General features: G+C 45.1%; 1 protein-coding gene across 2 annotated transcripts in view; it reads right to left on the bottom strand.

Moving 5' to 3' along the window:
- NR4A3 (nuclear receptor subfamily 4 group A member 3) overlaps positions 1-23,034 on the bottom strand; it is a 39,095-nt gene extending 16,061 nt beyond the window's left edge. The window contains exons 1-6 of one of the 2 annotated variants that reach the window (XM_072959813.1): positions 22,480-23,034; positions 19,097-19,270; positions 15,900-16,876; positions 12,092-12,221; positions 11,467-11,639; positions 1,434-1,633 (exon numbers count right to left, since the gene is read on the bottom strand). In XM_072959813.1, the coding sequence (XP_072815914.1) occupies positions 1,434-1,633; positions 11,467-11,639; positions 12,092-12,221; positions 15,900-16,874 (1,478 nt within the window). In that variant the 5' untranslated portion in view covers positions 16,875-16,876; positions 19,097-19,270; positions 22,480-23,034. Of the gene's footprint in view, positions 1-1,433; positions 1,634-11,466; positions 11,640-12,091; positions 12,222-15,899; positions 16,877-18,128; positions 18,198-19,096; positions 19,271-22,479 lie in introns of those variants that run through there. The other variant, XM_072959812.1, reaches the window with a different exon arrangement.
- Positions 23,035-23,474: the final 440 nt, after the last annotated feature.

Here is a 23,474-nt window from a genome sequence, read left to right as displayed (position 1 = left end):
AAAGCCTTTGCATAGAGCCTGGTATACAAGGAGAGCCCAACGAATGTTACATGCAACTAATTCTGAATTGTAGGTGGTCCTTGCCTTAGCCTGAACTTTCCTTTAATTTTCAAATCTCTTGACACATATTTCTCTCTCTTGGCCTATTTCATTAATAAGTTCATGTCTCTTTAATTGTGCTTCTTGGATGAGAGCTTTATTTGTTCATTCACTCAGCAAGTATTTCCTGAGCACAAAGTATGCACCTTTCCTCAGCCAGGCACTGGAGAACACCTGGTGAATGGGGCCTATATGGTGCCTGTCCTCCTGGAGCTTATCACCTACTTAATCCTCTGCTGCCTGTCCACTAGATGACAGTCACGTTGCTGGCTTAGCTTAGCTCCGGCACACACAGGATTGGCTGTAATTTTGCTAATTATTGGCAGTCTCTTTGTAACCCCACCTCGGTCTCTCCCATAGATCCCTCCACAGATGCACATATAGGACAGGGTGATTCAATCTCAGAATTTAAAATCTGGAACTCAAACTACCAGCATCAGAATCACTGGATCATGACTTTAAAAATGCAGATTTCTAAAGGTAGATCCAAACCAAAAGAGCTGGTACCAGGACATGGGAATTTGCACTTCAAATGAGTTTCTGGTAACACTATATATATATGTGTGTGTGTATACATACATATACATATACACATATGTATGTACACATATACATATATGTGTGTGTGTGTATATATATATATATATATATATATATATATGTATATAAAATAAACTGAAAGGAAGCAAGGAAGACAGAATTTAAAACGCTAATTGTGGACTTCATGAGAGAAGTTTAAATCCCAGGTTCTGGCTCTTTGAAAAATCAGTTCCTCTTTGTGTTTGATGTCACTGAGTATAATCAGTTGAGCCAAATCTTTTGATCCAGAAGCTATTATTCTCTTGGAGCGAACACTGGGAGTTGAGATGCTGTGGGAAGTCTTTAGCGCCCCATCTGGTGTGTTAGAACCATCACTTGTTAAACAGAAAACTCCAAGGGAAATGCAAGGTTCAAAACAAATACTTGCTCCCAGGAAATACTTTATGCACCCTGAGAATCTTCCTGGAATCACAGAATGTTGGAGCTACAACAGCCTTTAGAGATCACCAAATCCAACCTCCTCATTTTACAAAGAAGGAAACAAAATTTCTGGTGAAGCAAATGACCTGCTCAGGGTCTTACAGAAAGTCCACATTACAATTGAGACTAGAACCCAAGAGTCTGGCTACCTGCCCAGTGCTCCAGCCACTGCTCAGTTTTTTTAATGTCTGGCCATATTTCATATTTCCTTCTTGAGCAAACTTTTCACCAACGACTTAGTTACCAACACAGCAGGTTTCAAACTTCTTCACAGGAAGGAGTGGACTGAAGGAAGATAAAATAATAGTAATTACCTGATGGAAAGTCTGAGAACAAACAGCTCCAAAAAGGCTGATTCTATAAGTAAGGTCTGATCTTCTTTGGGGAGATCAGTAAATCCAGGAATCTTTTCTGCCCAGCTTCTGGATACTTCAATGGAGGCGGTTAGGAGGTTGTAGAACTGTTGCACGTGCTCAGCGTCTGTGCCTGCAGCGGCTTGGTCAGCGGGACAGTACTGGAATGCAAGCCACAGACTGCAGTGTTATCTCAGTCCAACAGGGATCACAGCATCATTTGCAAATTTCTTTTCCAAGACTGTCAACGATTAAATCCTTACTTTTAAGTCCCACAGTTTATAAAACCTTTTTGCATTTACAGTCTCATCGGATTCTCACAATAGCCCTGTGACCTGTGAACAGCGAATTCTGTTCCAACTTAACAGGCAAAGAAATTTGCTTAAGTCCCGTGAGTGCAGGGGTTTTCAATCCTGACTGCAGTCATCTGGGGGGCTTTAAAAAACACTCATGTCTGGGTCTTAGCCACAGAGATCCTAATTTCACTGGTCTGGGATGGGGACTGGTTATCAGGAATTTTAAAAGCTTCCCAGGTGATTTCAAAGGGCTGCCGGAATGTTGAGAACCATTACTCCAGGGGGTGGTGTCTGTGTGGGCCTCCACGATCTACTGATTCCTTAAGGCACAGCTGTCTCCAAACAAGACGCTTAATTAACCCATGGTTCTCAAATGGTGGTCCCTGGACAAACAGCTTCAGCAACACCAGGGAATGTGTTAGACCTGAAAATCTCCAGCCATGCCCCAGACCTACAGAATCAGAAACTCTGAGGGTAGGCCCAAGAAACAGTTTTATCAAGATCTCCAGGTGAATTCTCATGCACAATGAAGTTTGGGAATCAAGGGATTAACCAACAGGAGAAGAGAATGATTTGTGCTTGCTATAGATGGATTTCTGAGAGATAAAACAAACAAGGAAGGGTGAGGGAGGAGTGTCTCCTTGGCAGGGGCCAGGCAGCTGTGTGCCATCAGACTCAGGACTTGTGGCTACTTAAATTAAGAATTAAATAAAATTCAAAATTCAGCTCCTCTGTCATACTAGCCATATTTCAAGTGCTCGGTAGCCACTGCGGTGTAGAACATTTCCATCACGGCAGGACATTCTATTGCACGGCATTGATCTAGAGGGCCCCAGGAGAAGAAAGGTACAAACAGGAATAGTCTCTTCGCAGCTTTTAGATATGCTGAGAGAGCCAGGGTTTTGCCTGAATCATTGGAGGGAAATCTTCCCTGCTTCAGGCAGGAAGATTGATACAGCAAGATAATAATCAAGGGACAACCGACAACACAGAGACTTAAGAGATGTACAAAATATGCATGTCACTGCCTTCATGCCAGCACAGCTGCATGTGCTTTTGTGTCTCTTTTCCCAGTTGACCTTCCTGGGGAGTGGTTGTGAATCCTTGTTTTACAGATGAGGAAACTGGGGCTCAAAGAAGCTTGGAGAGGCTAACAGACATTCCCAGGTTACATAACTAACAGTGGTACAGCCAAGACTTAAACGTGGTCCTCTGATTTCCAGTCCTATACCTCCTGGCTGTTAGTATGCCTGATATTACTTGCTGGTAGCCCATAGGATAGTTTTAAAAAGCATTTCGCTTGCCTCTAATTGGAGTTCTCCATGTATGTATACATTTGGTCCCATATTTTGTCAACACAGTGACTAGCACATAATTGACCCTCAGTAAACAGTAGTAGAATATTGTTCAAGTAAATAGTCAGTGGAATGCCTAAGTTTGCCACAACACCCTAAGCTGGCTGGAGGAGAAACAGCCAATAAGCAGTCAGGTGCTCACTGTACAACTACTTAGGTCTGAGGAAATGAGGCACTTGTCTTAGTTGGGTCTTTCTTTTTCCTTTGTGTTTTCCCAAGAGGCAACATGAAATGACAAAAGAAACATCAGACAAGGAGCCCAGCTACTTTAATCCTAGATTTGTCTAGACCCTAACTTGTGAAATAATGTAGCCCTGCTGCTATAGTTATCTGAGGTAAATTACTTCACTTTTCTGAGCCTCAGTTTTCTCCTCTGTAAAATGGGGATAATATCTTCCACAATGTTTTGTTGAGGTGATTAAATATGATAATGTATGCAAAGGACTTGACCCACAGAACATGTTTAACAAATGATTACAGTGATATTGCTAATGGTTTTGATACTTGGAATTATCACTGTCCCTCAGCTTCCATATTTATTACACGGAGGAAGGGGTTGAACCAGGTTTCTAATTTTCAGCCCTGACTTTCTAGATTCCTATATCAGATCCAGTTCCAAGTCCTTGTTCCTCTGTTCCCAATAATCCACCGAGGGCCTGGGTTCTATGAAGCCCTGGATGTTCTATGTTGTAATGGACCAGGAGAAGGAAACAGTCCACCTTCCCATGGAGATTCAAGGATGAGAGCATGATTCTAGTGTCACAGACACTATCCACTACCTCCTTTCAACACACATACTATTAACTGGAGGAGAATGGGGAAAAAAGATTTTATTTTATTTTTTAACTTTCTCTTCTTATATAAATCTAATTCCATATGCTCTCCAAGGGCAGGATGAAATTCAGGGCAGAACCGTCTTTAGAAAGCTGATGGCACTACATGTGAAACTCTCAGGTAATTCAGAGTCGAGGAAAGGAAGTTGGATCAGGCAGTAGGTCAGGGGGTCCTCTTCTAGGCTCTAGCACTGACTTGCTGTGCAGCCTTAGAAAAACCACTTAACTTCTCTGGGTCTATTTCTGCCTCTAAAGTAGGAAGCAACTGGACCAGCTGATTCCTAAAATTCCTTCTGGCTCTTGTATTCAGCTATCTTTCTGTTACTGACTTCTAGTTTAATTCCACTGTGTGTTCGATGGCAGACACTGCATGATTTCTATTCTTTTAAATCTGTACAGGAATGTTTTATGGCCCAGATTTCATCATTTATCCTGGTGAAGGTTCCATGTTATGGCTCTTGAATTTGATGATTCTAAATGTTGAGAATCACACCAGGTATGATGGTATTGCCTAGAATTTGACACTGACTCAGCATTATTTTGTTGTAAAATAGTATAAGTGGAGAGAAAAAGACTAAAGGATGTTAAGGAGTAGGACCTAACAGCTCCCTCCTGCACTGATGTCCCTGAAGCCATGGGTAACAACTCGATAATCTCTCTGCTTCCATCATTTGCTCAGACTCCTCCAGAGCGCTCAGCTTTCACCAGGGTCCTCTGCAGGCCTTCCCCCTGCTGGGCTCAAATTTCATGCATTCTGAACATAGGGAAATGTCATCCCTGCCTACCCTGCATATACAGTTTTCTTTGATAGAGTCCAGCAAGGGGGAAAGCCAGCAGGCCCTGTGTGCCAGTCCCTCTGGTCTTCACCTGCAGTGATTCTGGTCCACGTTCCAGAATTCTGGAGCCAAACTGAATTCAGCCTGAGCCAAGAGTAACTTGGGGGTGACTGGAGGGTCAGCATGGACTGCTGAGGGGAAAAGATAAACCAAGTATCCTCTCTACTAAATGAAAGATTTAAAGAAACAGAACAAAATGTTTTAGATTCTTTCTCTGCCTGGCCTAGCAGTTTATAAAGATCTCACCAAGGAATACTGGATGTAGAGTTGGGAGAACCTGACCCCCATCTCTGCTTCTGTACTCCCCTAACCTCACTCTGTCTATGAGCTAAGCAGTTTGAGGTTCACCAAAGAAAATCTAGAAATATCTATTTACTGATCATTCCAATTAAACACAGGCCAAATAGAGAAAGACTTTCAAAATGAATCTTTTTTCCTATTTAGGCTAACTTTTTCTTCCAGCATATATGGATAACTGATTCATCAATACTCAGGCTTCACCACTAGTCAAAGACACAGTATTAACACTTATTGACAGCTAATGTCTAATGCAGATTCCTCCAAAGAGAATGAGGTTCTAGAGCTGCAAACAATGGATGCTATTTAAACTAAAGGGAGTCTACATGTTTTAAATGGCAGTAACACGGCTGTACAGGTCAGACTTCAGCCACAATCTAGGCTGAAAATAAATCGTTTGGGAATTATGTGAGACCCTTGGTGAACACCAGCCCTAAAATTTAGCAGTGTGATGTTTTCATAGCAGAGTAGAATCTGCCATTTATCTCACTGTCAATCCCACTAACTATGTGAAATATCCTAAGAACATTTTACCTCCTCTTAGAATGTTACTTTTCCCTGAGCCCTTATATTTCTTTATATTTTAGATATTATCATTCCATGAGCTAAACTATATATACATATTCATAGGTTCTTACACTTTAAAAAGTGACACTTAAAAAAAATTGGCAATGAGTACATCTTGCCCCCAATTTCTGCTTTTCTGATCTAATTGCCTCCCCCTACTTAAAAAAAAAAAAAAAACCAAACAAACAAAAAACCAAAAAAACCTCATCTCCCTGCCAATGGCACCACTACCGTTAAACATTTGTTTACTTTCTCCTTCACTGGCCTGTAAGCCCCATAAGGGCAGGTGCTTTGTTGTGTTCAATAATGTGTCCACTGTTCTGGAAGAATTGTTAAATCAATCGATTACCTTCTGTTAAATTTATCTCTATTGCTCATTCCTTCTCAGCCCCAAGAAAGCTGGGAAATAGGAGATTTGAGGTAAAACTGAATTGTTCTTATGAGACTACATTGGTGGTTCTCAAACCTCAGTGTGCCAAAAATTCATCCAAGGCCCTCTGTAAAATACAGATTCCTACAACATGGGGAGTATAGCCAATATTAATGGAGTCTAGCCTTTAAAAATTATAAAGCACTATATTGTACACCTGTAAATTATATAATATTGTTTAACTTACTTCAATAAAAAATTTAAAGTAAATTAGCAATGATAATTAATAAAAATTCCAAACCCTTTGAAAACTGAAATAAATAGATTCCCACCTGCTTCCCCCCTTCCCCCCAATTCTGAGTCAGTGGGTCTGCGTGTGGCCAGGGAATCTGCATTTTAAGCAAACACATTGGCTTCTTCTGATAGAGGCAGTCTGGGCACCACACTTTGGGCAATGCAGACCTGTACCCAGAGTGGAACTGTAGCAGGTCCAGTGGTCAGAGTGTCAGGGAATGAGAAGGCTGAATCCTGGCAGTGCATTTAGTCCAATCTCCTCACCATTCAGATAAGGAAACTGAGGCCCACAGAGGGGCAGGAACTGGCCTGAAATCTGGTGAACTGGCAGCAGTCTGAGAGGGTCTTCTGAGTAGCTTCATGAAAGCATTCCCTTTGCAGAGTCTTCATGCTGTTTACTCTGCAGGTCTAACATGTGTCAGCCAAGTTGTTTCCTAGGCTGTCTTGTTAACATATTTAAATGCTACTTGCTGGTGCCTGGTTTTATTTGCACAGTATCTCTTGTCTTTGGAGTCTGTTACTATACTAAGTGACACCAATTACCAGAAAACATCCTAGTTTGCTGGAAAATACTTGAAATGACCAACTAATGAGGATGTGAAGTATATTTTCTCATTAGTAATTATGTAGGCTCTGAAGCCAAGCCCAGTGTCTATATATACTTGTATTGCTAAATTAAAAGCAACTGTGGGGTAGAGAATAGCAACACTTCCAGGAGAAACAAATCAAATGTGACATGTTTTGACTGCAGTGATATATGATGATATGAGCTCACTTTTGAAGGAGAGAAGTTTGGCCCAAAGGAAAAGAGGAGGTCCCAGAGCCAGGAACGCCTCACAGAGCGAGGAGCTCTCGTTCTGGCCTCTAAAACATCCTTCCCCCTGTGACTTGGAACAACTCCTTCACCTCCCTTTCCCACTTACTACCTTAAAGGCATATAGGCTGGTACAAGGAGATTAGAACATACCTATCTGGCAAACATTTTCTCATTTCTCTTATTTATCTAAGTCACTGGGGAAAGGCAGCATCTTTAATCAACTGTTTTGGTTAACTGTCTGATTCAAACCTGACAGGGAAAATTCTTATTTACAATATAATAAATTATGGGTAACACTAAAATGTTAACATTAGTTACCCTGAAGAATGGGTTAGGCAGGAATAAATGAAGAAGAGACTTTCATTTTTCATTTTGTTCATTTCTAAATGATTTGCCCTTTTTTCAAAACCAATGGGTATATATTGCTATTATTGTAATTTAAAAAATCTAATAAAGCTTCTATTTTTAAAAAACTGGTAAATTGCTTCTAAATGGCAGCATGGTGATATACTGCCTTGAATGATGAGATTTGGGTCTAATCCTAGCTCTGTCACTGACCTTAGGGAAGCCACTTAACCTTTTTAAGCCTTTATTTACTCCTCTGAAAATATGGGGGTTGGATTAGATGACCTCAAGATCACTTCCAGTTCTATGAATTCATAAATAAAAAACTTTAAGGAGAAGGCAATATGAAAATTGAGTTTCAATGAATGACATTAAAAAAAAGTGAACTGAAACCATAAATTGTATCACATAAACTAGGCTCTAAGTGAACTTACGTAAGAATATATGAGATGGTGCCTAGCTAAAAGTAGGCGCTCAATGAATTTATTTTGCTTCATTTGTTTTATGTTAATTATGTTTTAGAGAACAAAGCTAGTTCAGTCTTGTTAAGTAACAAGTTACCTAGCAACACATATTCTTTTATGTATATGTATATATATTCAAACTTGCATTTAGGGACAGTGAGGTAAACTCTGGAATCATAAACTCTTAGAGTTGGAAGGACCTTAATATTAGCCAAAATAACCTCTCTTCTTGTGAGGAACCCTGTTATGTGTTCCCCTTAGTTACTTCTTGTGTTGGTGAACTCATGCTTCCACAGCAGCTCTTGTAGCCAAGAGAGCTTGTCCTTGTCCTCAGAGTGAGCTGGAAGGGTGCCCCCTCCTCCCCCGCCCCGATCTGCCCTTGGGAGCAACAGTCCTCTTTGCGACAGGGCAGAAGTGTGACCTAATCCTGCCAAACCTTCTCCATTTCTGTCTACTTATTTCCATTTCCTCCAACCATCCCTTGCAAGTTTCAGAAACAGTGTGTCCACAACTGTCTTAAATCCCAACTTGGAACTGAACTCCACGCTTAAAGTGTGCACAGACAGGACAGAGTCCATCGGACCACGACCAACTTGGTTCTGGTCCCATACTTCTACTACTGCAGCCTAAGCTAATTTAGCATCCCTCCCTTCCACCACACAAATACTTTGTTGGTTCTTATTGAGTGTGTATGGAATAGACTCCAGAGATCTTCTTAACGTGAACTACTGACAGGCCAAGGCTCTCCCATTTTTAAAAATTCTAAATGCTGAGCTTCACATTTATTTTTGTTAACTTTCTTCATGATGGTTTCAGCCCATCCTGTTCCAACCTGTCGAAATCACTCTGAATGTTGATACTGACATCCATCATATTAGCGATCCCTCCCAGCTTTCTGTCATCTGCAAATGTGATCAGCATGCCTTCCATGCCTTCATCCAAGTTTTTGATGAAAAATCACTGTATTTTTTAAAAAAGACTTTTAATTTAATTGATTTCCATCCAATTTTTGATAATTTTGTAAAGCTATCTAAAAGCAGGAGAATCCAAGCTATGAGGTTCAACCTGATTCCAAAACAATGCAGTTAAAATAAATACACTTTGCAAAATTGAGCCAGGCCCCAAAGGTAGTATCAGTGTGACCCAGACTCTGGCATGGTCAATCTGCTATTTTGGACAAAGCTAGCAATTAAATTGGATAAATGTTTGTTGATGAGGATGATGACTCTAGTCTAACACACTGAATGGTGCAGAAGCAAGCAAACACAGTGGATTGATTTTTCAGTGTGGAGACAATTCCCAGCTGGGACAACTCAAAGGACTAGGGAGGGATTGCCACTGAATAACTAATTAGACCATGTAGACCAATCATTGGGTAATTTGAGGCCCCCCAAATCACGTTGGGGCCTAAATTCTCTGAGCTGGCCATTGGCAGTAATTTCAAATGGCCTGGAACAACGTCAGATTGCGTGCTGCAGCCTCAGTGTAGGCAGTGCCGAGAAGCTTCATTAACTTAGATGAGTTGCATAAGGGAAAGCCAAAGTTGGTTCATGGAAGTCTTTATTCCCAGATGCATTTCTATCAGTCACTCTCACTAAGACCAGAGAGGCAAGGAAGCTTGGTATTTAAGAGCACAGACTTTGGGGCCCAAAACATTTGGTTTCTAATTCTATCTCTGATACATATTAGCTATGTGACCTTGGGCAAGTCAGTCCTTTAGCCTTTCTCAGTTTTATTAATCTCCTCATCTATGAAATAGAGATCCTAACACTTACCTTAGTGGGATTGCTATGTGGCACCTGACAAGTGTAATGTTCATACTCATTAGAACATTCAACAAATGATGGAATAAGGTTTGGTCAAGGAGATAACATACAGGGCACTCTGCTAGAGCTTTGACAAGTATTATATTTAAACTTCACAAACAACCCCAGGAAATAGATATTATTATTATTATTACTACTCTATAATACAAATGAGGAAACTGAGGTATTAAAAGATTTAATCAGTTGCTCAAGCTAGTACATGGTGGTGGTGGGATTTAATCAAGGCCTGCAAGGTTCCAAAGCCTAAGCCCTTACCACTGCATTATTTTATTAGACTATTATTTGAGACTTGACTTCAGTCAAATGATGCTACTTGTAATCAGAGTAAGAGTCCTCAACCTTTGATGCTAAGGATCTGCCACACTTCTCATATGAAGTCCTGTGCTCAGGCATGGAGAGGAGGCTTCACAGCCTGTAATAAGGGAGGGGGTGAGGGAAGGATGACAGCAGATATACCTGTCACCCCTTCACTTTTGTCAACAATGCAACCTAAAAGGAGGGAACAGAACAGATACATTTACACTCCTGGCCAGCCCTTCAACCAGAAGTTTGAAGTACTGATTGGACCTGGAGAAAGCAATCTGGTAGTAGCTGCCAAGCCAGATCAACCCCCTGGGATCCCAAACTGGTATCTTTCTCATTTGCGTGCAAACTCTAAGTTTTCTCGTCATGGGGTAACTATCCTTACAGTTCATGATTCTTTAAATGGTTAGATGAGACAATGTACCACAATGTCTAGCATGTAGAAACTGCTCAATAACCACGATCATCTTCCTTTCTTTTCTTCTTTGGTAAGATCCTGTCTTGCTATAAGTTTGCTTTTCTAAGTCTCTTTAAAAACTGCCTTCCAGTAATGTTTATACATTTGCTCAGAAAACCCTTTCTCATGGTTCTTCTTTGTGATATCCAAATTTCTGGGAATTTGCATAGTTCAAATTGACGATATTTTACTATATCCCATATGAAATAAAAATGTTGATATGTTTTGGTTGACTTAAAATAACAACACTGGTAATCATTTATGGTTTTCAAATGTTTTCTCAACCATCATTCCTGTGTGACTGATGTTCAAAACATCCCTCTGAGATTAAACATTGTAATCATCTCCACTGTAGGGATGAGAAAGCCAAGAGTGGGATCCAGGTGACACAGGCAGGAAGCAGCAGAGGCGGCGTTCCATCCCAGTCCTCCTGACACCTCCTGATATCAAGGCCAGAGTCTGCTCCTCTCCATCAATGGTCTAATCCCTCTGAATAAGCAGCAGGTCAATCAATGCCGATGCTATTGGGTAAACAGTTTAAGGATAACTTGAAGCTTACCCAGATGTTTGGTCATAATGTGAAAAAAAAAAACCCCAAAAAAACCAGCAGTTGCTTTGTCTCAACCATGAAAGAAATCTACAAATTGCAATTTACCTGTTCAGATTTTCTTTGGCACAACCATCAGGAATCCTGCAACAATGAGTACGACAGGTGCAGCACTGTCAGGGTCATTTGTTAAGGCATTTAGAGATTCAATAAAGCAAAAATTATTTGGTGCAATAGATGCACTAGAAGTACTAAATGAAGTGAAAAATACAGAAAAGGTATGGAAGCTGTTTAGCACAATGCCAGGCACAAAGTCATTCAATCCACTCTTATTACTAGTATTGTGAATAGAAAACCTGATCATTCACAGGACATAATAAAACTTACTCTGGAATAATCAAGATCTCTGGGCGTTGAGTCTGTTAAAGCTCGGACCAGGGCATTCATCATACAGATCGGAGGAGAAGGTGGGGAGGGCTGAGACGGTTCCTGCTGTAATGGGCTCTTTGGTTTGGAAGGCAGCCGACCTCTCCTCCCTTTCAGACTATCTGTACGGACCACTGACACAGAGAGAAAGAAAGAAGATATCCATGAATAGCCATAAATCACAAAAAAAGGAATCAAAACACTTCACAGCTGAGCAAATCATTAATGAGACCAACCATTAAAAAGTGGCAGTAAGTTTGGAATAATATCCACACAATGATTTAATGAGAGTTGAAATAAGCAGCATAAAAGCCACCCCATACTTACATTTGGTAATGAATTAGCCCTAAAAGTCTCTTCATCAAACAGAACAAAGATGTGCATACACAAGCTCTCTATTGATTTTGAGAAATTAGAATAAGTAGTCCTCAGCTATTTTTAAATGTAAATATACACCACAAAAATAAAATGTTGAAAGGAAAGGAAAACCAGGAAAATTCACCATCCCAATATAAATATTAACTTCTTTTCAGTGATAACTGAGAATATTCATAAGCAACCTGGATAAAAAGCATTATATCCATACCTTCTTTAACCATTCCGACACTGAGACACTTCTGAAATCGACAGTACTGACATCGGTTTCGACGTCTCTTGTCTACTGGGCAGTTTTTATTTGCCAGGCAAACATATTTTGCATTTTTCTGCACCGTTCTCTGAGAAAATACAATACAGAGATAGTCAACTAATAGTTTCTGGAAAGAGGTAGGACCTGACAAGATGTATTTTAATTACAACGTGAAAAGCGACAGTGCAATTCGTATAATTAGATAAATTTAATTTCCTAACACGCTAGCCTGCAGGAAAAACAATTTTATTAGTGTTAGCTGCTGACAATGGAAATCATCTTGGATTGTTCTGAAGCAAGTCTCAGGAGACACCCAAGTCTGAATGATAAAATCATATCTGAAATTACCAGGTCAACATATCATACCTTGGAGGATTAGATTATCTCCACTTTTAATATCCCTTTGGGAACAATTTTCTACTTGTTCCACTCCCCTGATTATTGCTGACCTTATTAAAATAAAATAAAAATTATCTAGGATGTACTTTGTTGGCTATCACCACTGTAAGTCAAATATCACAGAAACTGGCTTTGTTCCCCCAATAGAGATGAAATCATAAAGAGCAAAAACCAGGATTTGTCTAGTTATAACGTACAGGAAATAATGTTTTAATGCAAAAAAGGTCACTTAATCAGCCTGTGTGCTGTATCTTATTTTTTAAAGAATATATATGGTAAATTGACCATTTCTGATTTTTGAAAGCAAAATCTTAAAATTGGATACTAAAAACCACTATCACATCCAAGAAAGAAAAAAAAATCAAATAAACAAAAAGGAATGAAAGAAAGGAAGAACCATACATTTTCAATGAAAATTCCCATTAATAGATTATTTCATAAGTGACTACTGATATCTAGATATCTAGATATCTAAATAGCCATATAGTAAAAGACACATCATAAAATTTGAGCTTGGGCATAAAATAATGGTGTATTCTTCAGAATCATATAATTTTAAAATGACACATGAATACATAATTAAGGATATTTTATGTTCCAAATATAAGAAAATGCTTGATTTTTTAAAAAATTAAAAACATTTGTGCAAATGGATATGTATTTACCACTTAGGGTGAAATCATTCAGAAATTACCTGAATCTATTCGACTCTAAATAGAGCAGAAGGTTGTAATTTATTTGGTAAGCCTGGGCTGCATAAAAAAAAAGAAATCCAGGTAATTTGGGATCGGTGATCTATTTTGTGCCTAAAGTTCTAGATTTACCTTCTATCTTTTTTAACTTTCAGCAATTCTCAACCCTCTTGTATCAGTTTTCACTCTATCACCTTTTAACTTCATTTTAAAAGATCATTTCTAAACTGCTTATATAAAATTTAAAGCCAGATCCATTTACCCTGCTTTAGCAGGTGATTTTAGTTTAAAATGCAAAATTCCCCAAACACAAACAAGTTTCTAAGTTTCCAGCATTTAAATTCTCAGCAGTCTGTAAGGGTAGGAAACTTGTGTTTCCTGAATGAAGGTCTCTTTCACTGAACATGCAGTAATTTAAAAAACTCTATTTCTTGCCATCATTTTCAAAGCCATATGCCAATTTGAGTGCTGGTGGCATTTTGCTTCAGGTATATATTTTCCCAGTAACCTGAAACCCTCCCCACATTTGTGTGTGTCTGCACAACAGTTTAAGGACAGGGAGAGATCGTTATGGTTCAATCACTGAATTCCCATCATTAACTGCACTTCATGTCACATTTTTAAAGAATTCAATTTAATGGTAGAAAGCCACTGGGTAAAACCTGCTCCCGTTCCCTTAATTAACAGATCTGTGGGGTGGTTCTCCCCCATCTTCCCCCACCCTTTCAAGTATAGATTTGTTTTCAAGGGATTGCTGCAGAAAAAGGATGCTGTTGGGGAACACTTAATTGACATTTCTAGACTAGGAATGTATTACCACTCCTGTATTTTGGCCAACTCTCAATTATTCAGGGGTGATTATATTTGTGGATTACTTGTACTTCTCTTAATTCTTTTTCTTTCTTTTCCCCATTTCTTTTCCTTCTGCCCGTTTCACTGCCCTTCAGCATTTCCACTGAAATGCTGTAAAAATCAAATCTGCTAAAGGTATACGGTTACTTGAAACTAACCCTGGTAAAGCTTGAGTAAAAACAGAAGAAAAAAAAAAGTTACACTGATGGTTCTACATTTAAAACATTATAATCCTGCATACCTCCTGTATGGCACTTAACCTATTGCAGAATCTTTCCACAGGCACTTTCTCATTTATCTGCAGAATTTAATCACATGATTCCTATCTCCAGATCAAAAATAACTGTTGCTTGTTGGTATGTTTACCAATGCACACACATGCATTTTTTTAAATAAATACTTTGTAGTTTGCATTTATAGTGAACTATTGTTATTGTTTTATAGCCCTTTAAAGATTATAAAGTGCTTTCATAAATATTTTACCTTATTTAACACTCACAGCCCTTCTCTAAATTTTATTCACCTGATAGGGAAACTGAGGCCTGGAAGAAAGTGTCATGGCCAACATCATAACATTGGTAGGTGGCAGATGAAGGACTCCTATTTGAGTATTCAGACTCCAATTCCAGCTTGCTCCCAGATACATCCTATTGGCCTACAAATCCCCGTTACCCAATCAGCATCCAGCTTCCCCTCTCCCTCCACCCTGCCTGGTACAGGAGGCTAGGAGGTGATTATTGTGGGAGAACATTGTGGGTTTGCAGATCCCTGGGATAATGGCCAGGGGAGTGGGAAGTGGGGAAGGTGGCACAGAATTAAGTGTCTGAAGAGGTCTGGGAGTCAAGAGCAAAAGTAGAGCAGCAAGAGAACAAGTCCTCTTTCCTCTGAGTGGTGAAAAGAGCACTGAACTCAAGAGTCAGAAGAAGGCACCTGGAACTTTCCCCGTGTACCACTAAGTCACCTCTCCAGCTTCAGTTTCCTCACGGGCAAAATAAGGTGAAGGCTGAAGACTGTAAAATTCTCACTGTAAAATTCTTCCTTGGGTCTATGAGATATTGCAGCATGTCCACACCTGGCACTATGTGTGGCACAGAAGTGGAGAGGGTGGGTGAGACCCCAGCTTCTGTCTTCTAAGGAGGGCTCCCCCAAACTGTATCCACCAGTTGACTCTGTCTGTACTGCAACTCAGAGCTGTGAAGAGGGCATGCCCTTTGGGGTCATGCAAACATGAGCTGGCATCGTGCCTTCATTTCACCCGCTGAGTGTGTGTCCAGGGGCAATTGAATAACCTCTCTGAGCCTCCATTTCCTCATCTATGAAACAAGGATAATTAATTTCAACCTTCAAGACGCTGTTGATAAAAATAGCTAGTGGGTGGCCAGAATTCAATCTGAGCTCTGTCCCAGCTCTGACGATGAGGATTAAACAAGATACAAATATCCAAGACCTGGCAGACAGACTCTATCCCTCAGACATCCTGGATGGACAGAAGAGGAACACAACGAAGTGTTTGCATTTCTGAGGTCACAGATCCCTTTGGGAATCTGCTGAAAGCTCCCTCCAGAAAAATGAGCATAAGGTAATGCCAAGACAGGAAGTTCACAGCCCTCTCAAGTCCATCTGGGGCGGTCTCCTGTAACGAACATCAAGTTAAAAAGCCCTGAGAAAGCGGGTTTGAAGGTGCTAGAAAAGGCTACAGAAACGCACAGTATAACCATTATGCCTCTTAAACAGGGAGGGATCCGCTTAGATGCTCACTTGAGCGAGTGGTTGAGGAGGCTGGTAGCGGAGGGGAGGGGGCGCCTGAGGAGGCGTGAGCTCACCTTGAAGAAGCCCTTGCAGCCCTCGCAGGTGCGCACGCCGTAGTGCTGGCAGGCGGCGTTGTCCCCGCACACAGCGCACGTGCCCTCGCCGGACGCCGAGCTCCTGTTGGGCGGCGACGGCAGGCTGGGGCTCTCGCCCAGCAGGCTGGACGCGGTGGGGGAAGCCGTAAGGCCGAGCGGCGGGAAAGCCAGCGGGGCTGCCCTCTTGGCCAACGGCAGCCCGTACGGGTGGCCCTCGAGCGCTGCGGCCTGGCTGCCCGCGGCGGCGGCGGCAGCGGCGACGGCTCCCAGCGGCAGACTGAGCGCGGCGGCGGCCGTCGGGTCGTAGCCGAGGTGGTGGCCGCCGGCCGGGCTGGGCGCAGGTGGGTGCGGCGGCGAGGGCTTGAAGTGGAAGAGCGGGAAGCGCGCGCCGGCCACGGAGGGCACCGCCTTCATTGGCGGGTCGAGCAGCGGGCCAGGAGCGATGCAGCCCTGCGTGGAGGGCAGCGGGTCGTCCCACAGTGCCCCAGCCTGCGGCGGGAAGCCCGGCGTGGTCGGGGTGGATGGCGGGGACTGCTTGAAGTACATGGAAGTGCTGGGCAGCACCTCGTCCTCCGGGCCGGAGGGGGGCGGAATGGATGGCTGCTGCTGTTGCTGCTGGTGATGGTGGTGGTGGTGGTGGTGGTCATGGTGGTGATGGTGGTAGCCGTGTGCGCGGCCCTCCTCCATCTTGATCAGGGGCCGCGGCCCCGATGGCTGCATTTGGTACAGGCAGGAGGGCTTGAGTTCGTAGTTGCTCGAGTAGCCTTCCATGAAGGTACTGAAGCTAGGCAGAGACGTGGTAGCAGTGGCCGTGATCTCCGTGGTGCCGAGGTCCATGGTCAGCTTGGTGTAGTCAGGATTCATGATCTCCGGGGTGTATTCCGAGCCATACGTCTGCGCTGCATAACTGGAACCTGGAGGCGAAGGGCTATACTGGGCTTGCACGCAGGGCATATCTGCAGGGACAGGGAAAAAGGTCTCAGAAGCAAGTCAGCACTCTTTCTAGCTAATAGGCAGTAATGGATTCACTGCTCTCTAATTTGGGAAACAGAGAGGAAGTGGCATCCTATCCTCCTAATAGCATAGATTTAAAGCTCCATTCTCCTTCCCACTCCTCCTCCCTCCCTTCTTTCCTTCCTTTCCCTCTTCCTTCCCTGAGAAGAAAGTTGAATCTCTGACAGATTGTCAAAAGGCCAAAACCCGGCTTCCTGGGGGCCTCTGTGCCCACCTTCCCTCCCTTGCCCTGTCCTCCACCAGATCTGGGAAATTTGATGTCTTCCCTTGTAAGTCCAGTGGTGTTTTTAAAAAGTTGTTTTGAGCCCTATTGATTAATTGGAGTGACCTCAGCCACAAATTGGGAGGACTAAAAGAAATGCAGTGAATGCTCTGTTGGTTTTTTGGGGGGAAAGAGGCTAGAGGTCCCCCAAATCACACTCTAATTTATAAACCTATGAGTTAGTTAAAAAAAAGTGTCCTACGTGGGACTCACTGGCCCAGTGACATTCTAATATTTTATGAGTGCCAACTGAGGCCACCCACACACGTTGTGGTCGCTTTCTCCCACCCCCTCCCCACTCCTCCAAATAGGGCTAGCAGCCTGCTCAAACTGGACCCCTGTTGATGATTTCAGCCAGCTAGGTGGTGAGGTGGGAACATAGGCCCAGGAAATGGACTCGGGGGAGTTTGTACCATCTGCAAAGAAAAAGATCAGCAGCTGCAACAAAACACCCACCAAACCTGCTCTCTGCCATATACACTATACACACTACATACACATATTCCCCCAATTCTAATAAAATTTATCAGTGGCTACTTTATGACAACAGTTTACAGTTATCATAACAGGTGAGTTAGCTACATGTTTTCTTATGACAGAAGAAATAGCACCCCTAGAAAACAAAGCAGTTTAACAGGTTTAGTTTCTCTGAGCTCCCAAAGCAACAGATACCCATGGTGCTTACTATTGCTCAGAGAGGTTGAGCTGGATGAGAAGACCCTAAGAATTACGGTTCTATTGGATGATTTATCTAATTATTTCCCTTTCTTTATGGCTAAATATGAATAGTAAAATGGGCAGTTTCTGGTGGTTGGTTTTTCTGAACCAAAAGGAAAACCAGGTGCTTAACATCTCTTTGGAGTCTGCGGTGTAAAAAGTGTGACTAATAGAAAAGTGAATGCTTCACATTTCCTTTGACATCTTTCTCTTACCCACATTTCCAAATCTGATTGAGTCATGCATGTATGGGATGAAATCTTGACTTGAAAAAAGGTGATGAGGGCCTGTTGGAAGAAGCAGTGATGAGGAGAGGCCAGTTCAAGCCTTTATTTTCCAAGCAGGGCCTTACAAACACTCATTAGTTTGAAGTTAAAGGAATACTTATCTTGCTTTCCAGTTGTTGGGGTGAAATGAAAGGATAGTCATTTAAAAGAAAGAACATTGTCTGATGTTTCATCTATTCTCTCTTCAGCACTTTTAGGATTTCTCCATTAGTCTGTTCTATCACATGTCTTTGCCAATCCCTACCTATTGCTCTTCTTTGTGTCCTTCTGAGGTTTCCAGCAAATAGAATATGAGCTTGCTGGAACTCAGTTATATTTATCTGCATATCTTTGGTGCCTACACAGGCCAGGCACCTGGTATCCCTTTAGCAAATGCATAAAGAGGTGTTACAAGCCAAATCTGCAGTCCTTTCTTTTGCCCAACTAAAGTTTACTCCTTGGTTTTCAGCTCAAATGCTTTTTCTCTTTCTCTCTGAGCTTCAATATTCCAAATGTCTGCACCCAAATGATTTGGGTTTTGTACGAAAAAAATGCTCTTGTATTGTTCAAAATGATCCCATAACTCTTAAATGCATTAGCATTAAAAGGACAGGGGGAAAAAAGACATGTATAAGAAGATCCTAATCTATTGGTGTATTTGCATTTTTCTCAGGAAGAATATCTTTGAGAAATACAATGCTTAATTTAACCTGGCTGCTTCACTGGGTAGCAACAGGGTGTGGTATCCAGAAGAGCTTCGTGCATGGAAGCCACCTGTGCTGTGAAATCCGTGGCCAGCAGTCACTCACTGTCCTGGCGCTGGGCAAGTCGACCAACCTGCCCGCTGGGTGTGTGGCTCCCCTCCACGCCCCCACCTCTCCCAGCTCGGAAGGAATAAGGGGTTGTGCCAGACCTACCTGGAGGATATCTTGCGCGCTGAATGGTGGGGCTGGGGGTCTCTCCAGCGGAGGCTGAGAGTGGAGGAGGTGGAGATGTCCTGCGGGGCGAAGCAGCGGCAGTGCTGCCCGGCTCCGCTGAGGGTCCAGTCTCAGGGCTGGGGCTTGCCGGGCTGCGCTCTTCCGCAGTGGACTCTGCGGGCATCGGGGGATAGGACAAAGCTGGGTCACCGCGGCCTGGACGTATTGGGGTGGGGGTTGTGGGGATCTCTAGAAATGCAACGTTAATTACAAAGAATTACAAGAGTCAGAAAGCAGTGCTTAAGGTGTCCGGAGTCCCTGGCCAAAAAAGCATCACAGAGCCTTGGGGGAGCCAAGGCTGCGCTCGCCGAGGTGTTGTGGTTCCCCAACCCAGGTTAAAAAACGCGCAGCCCGTCGTCGCTCAGAAATTAACCTATCTGCCCCCAACAATTGGTTCTGAGCTAGCCAAGTCAGGAAAATCGAAGAATGGATAACACTTGAAGAAAGAGTTCCGCCCGAATTCGGGGTCAGTGTGCACGAGCGGAAAATATTTTCCAACTCCACCCGCCCCCACCCCTCAAATACAAATTTTACACGTTGCATAGGAAATGCACAAAGTCCGGAACGAATGCATGAATGCCCCGAGGAATTAAGAAAGTCTGCGCTTTTCATTCTAAATGCTAATGGAGCTTCGCTTCTATTAGCCGCGAGTTTCGGGGGCCAGGGGTCAAGCAAACAAAAGGGTAGAGTGGAAACGCTGTGGAAGCAAGGCACAAGGCGGCTGGCGTTTACAGCTGGTGGTGCGAGCAGAGGGAGGCCCCCTGCACCCAGCGGGCGGTATCCCAGAGGGTGGGCGACTTCGAGGCTCTGAGCCATCCGGCGACCCGGAGGGGGCACATTCCGGAGGGCGCCAAGAGCGACTCCGGGACGAAAGTCTCTGCGCAAAGCCTTAGCGAAACTTTGTAGTTGAGAGCGCATTTCCGCGGACCTTGGGGAAGGATCCCACTGCCCCAAACTCCGGCCTATAGCGCCCCCTTTGCCCGGACCCACTCACAGCCTAAGGGGAGGGATTGAAAAGCCGGGAGGGGGCGGGGGAAGTCCCCAAACGACCAAAATCCAAAAAAACCTCAAGGGTGCGCAGGTCGCAGGTGTCGAGTAAGTTTCGTCTCCCGCCGCCCCTGAGCCCAGAGCTTCCCTGAACGAAGAGGAGATCGGAGCTCCCAGGTGCTGGAAGCCCTCCAAGGCCAGGAAATGGGGGATTCCCTTGTCACCCCAGCCCCAGCTGATACTACAGAAAGCTTGAGCTCGCCCTAGCGCAGGCACGGGTCAATATTTCCACGGCTGTAGCTTGCGCTTCCCGTCCCTCCCGCATCTTCAAAAGGACTCTCCAGCAACCTCCCACTACCTCCTCCAGGTGCCCGCATTCCTTCCCTTCCCCGGGGCCTTTCAAGCTGAGTCTTTCTTCAAGGATCGGCCTCTGACTCAGGTGGGCGAAGGTAGCATCTCCTCAAGGAAGGGGCTCCCCTCGAGCGCCCAGCGTTTGCGAAGGAGAGCCACACCACATTTCCTACAGCCAAGCCGAGCGCTCCTCGGCTCTCTCCGCTCCCCCCACCCCGCCCCCCGAAACGGCCGGTTACCTAGGCAAAGCCTCTGCGCCTGGAAACACGTTGCTCCGCTCCCGCTCGCGGCCGCTGCGGCCGGGAGCACGGAGCCTCAGGGTTGTAAATTAGGAAGAAATAACTACCTCTGTCAAAGCCCCTTTCTTTCTCGTGGGTAGACGAAAGGAACACCCCCGTGTTCTCCTCCCCGTGGTGAAGTGTGTGGAGGAAACCGTGAAACGCACCATTGTGACCGGGGCTCCTCCGCGGAGTTTCCAACCCTGGGGAGCGGGGGCGGAGGTTGGGCGGGGGCAGGAGGAGTGGAGGAGAGACCGACAAAAAGGGAAAGACAGAGATTCTCAGAAAGACCGAGGGAGAGGAGACAAACCGCCGGGGAGAATTTCTGCGAGCGCACGGTCCTAGAGAAGGACGTGGATGGGTGCGGGGTGAGGGAGCGGGTGTGGGAGACGCTATGGCCTAAGGAGTCCTTGATATTCACATTACGGGCATTTTCTTCAGCTAAGAGAACTCGAATAAACTCAAACTTCATTTATTTTTGCCCAGTAGCCGCGTTGGGCAGCTTTTCCTTTCCCCAACTCAGTTCTGTTAGATATTTCTCCGTCATGGGAAAAGAAAATTCAGGATTAGATTCGCGATGAAATGACTGAACGGCGCCCTGTACCTCTCTCCTGGCACCCTAGGGCTCTGGAATAACAACCCGAGATTTCTGATTACCAAACTCCTTGCAGTTCTTCCCTCTGGAAGATACATGGGCATAATAAATAAAAGGCAATATCCAGAAACGTAATTTGCAATCAAGGGACAAATGCTTTCTCCCTCATGACTGCCCCAAGCTTCCAACAGGTTCGAGAGGTGCGTTTGGAAGTCAGTCTCCGCAGGCTGCGCTCGGCACAACCGCTCTCCTCTCACCACCAAAAACTTTCATTTCTACGAAGAGTAAAACACTCAGCAACTTCTCCATAATCACGAATTAAGTCTGTCAGTTGAGTAAAACATGCCTTTAACATACCGATTCAAGGCCCAGAGGAGAGAGACACGGTCGCCACGCGTGTCGGGGCACAGGGGTCAGCAATTATACCCGATTACCTCCGAAGGGAAAAGTGCAAACGGGCAAGTCGGCGACGCCAGCCAGACGTGCCCAGTGGAGCCCCAGGCTCATTTCAATACAATAAGCCACATTTCTACAATTACGACCTCTTTCCTGAGATCCTCGGAGCGCCCCGGCAAACTCTGGCCGCTGCCGTCCAGCCCCTTCCCTCCCAAGCTTCCTCCCAAACAGCTCGGAGTCACCATTAGGTATATTAACTTGGATCCACCGGAGCCCCTATTTTCAATCCTAGTTAAAAGGCAGGAAAATTACTGCCGTTCATCACCGGAGCTGTAACTCCCTGCCGCTGCCGCCGCCGCCGCTGCCGCCGCCGCCGCCGCCGCCTAGAGCATCATTACCATGACAACTAGAGCCGAAATACCCTGAATTACAGCGCTGGAGCTGCTACTGCACAAATCCCGGTCCTCCTCTTTGTTAGAGGCTTTTCGCCTCTTCGGGTGGGGGGAGGAGTCCCACGAGCTCCAGGGATCCCCGCGGGCCCGCTACAGGGGAAAAGTTTCAGATCAGAACTCACTGGCCGCTCGCAAGCAAAGACAGAGAGAGGAGGCGAGGGGGGAAAACCCCATAGTCAAAGTTGTCAATTTCAGAAGCTTCGCTTCCCAGCGCGCCAACTTTTTAGCAAGTCCCCCAATTAACTGAGCAAATCTCATACGTACTTGAGTGCTGTGGCGGTTCCGTCTTTAGAGCGAGTTTCTAGAAAGCTGCCCCGAAATCTGCACTGGTGGGGAGTCACAGTTGCTGTCCCGGAAGGGCTGCCGTGTATAAGTCCAGCGGCTCCCAGAGGCAGTAAGAGGCTGGCAGGGGATGCTGCGATCCCGACTCATGGGAGAGCGCCGCCGAAGGGTTCCGCGGGCGTCCTGGCTCCGGCCGCGACCAGAGGGGAGGATGCCGCCTCTGTTCCCACCTCCACGAACACCACCGGCGCTGTCAGCGTTGCAGAGTGAGCCCAAGAGGGGCGTTCGGCAGCCGCGCTGCGCTGCACCGGCGAGGGCGCAGGACTAGAGGGGTGGGAGCGCGCGGGAGAGAGTGGAGTGTATGTGCGGAGCGTGTGTGCGCGCGTGTGTCTGTGTGTGCGAGTGAAGGAGCGGGTGTGAGCTTGTCTGTGTATGGGGAGCGGAGGAGGAGCAGGAGCTGGAGGGGTGGGGGGCGGGAGGCAGGAGACTCCGGTCTCCCGGCTGCGCGTTCGCTCGCTCTCTCGGCACGTCATTTATGCCACAGGAGCCCTAGCGGCCTCTCCATAGAGTGCCTGGAATGCGAGACGTCAATGTGACGCCATGGGACGCTACGTCACCCTCCTCCTCCCTCCCCTGGCCCAGCGGGTTCCGCGTGTGCGAGGGAGGGGGTGTGTGCATGTGTGTGCGCGCGCGCGCGCACACGCGTTCCCCGACCATTTGCAGGGCAGCACAATGGAAACTGCGCGGCGCGGCCAGTCCCCGCCTGGGGGCCTTTCGGACCCGCGCTGCCAACCCTCCTTGCGACGGCGCTGCCTGCCCGGGCGCAAGTCTGTAAGGGTGCAGCGGCCCGCCCGCGGGTCAGGCGGGACCGCCCAGCTGTCAGGCTCGGGTGGAGTAGAGTTGGAGGAGTGCTGCTGGCGCTCCTCCGAGGCTGCCCCGAGGCAGGAAGCCAGGGCGAGGGGGTAAGAGAGAGGACA

The sequence above is a fragment of the Vicugna pacos genome, chromosome 4, assembly GCF_048564905.1.
Source record: "Vicugna pacos chromosome 4, VicPac4, whole genome shotgun sequence".
NCBI lineage: Eukaryota > Metazoa > Chordata > Mammalia > Artiodactyla > Camelidae > Vicugna > Vicugna pacos.
Note: the sequence above shows the minus strand (reverse complement) of the source record. Positions and strands in the feature narration are given on the sequence as shown.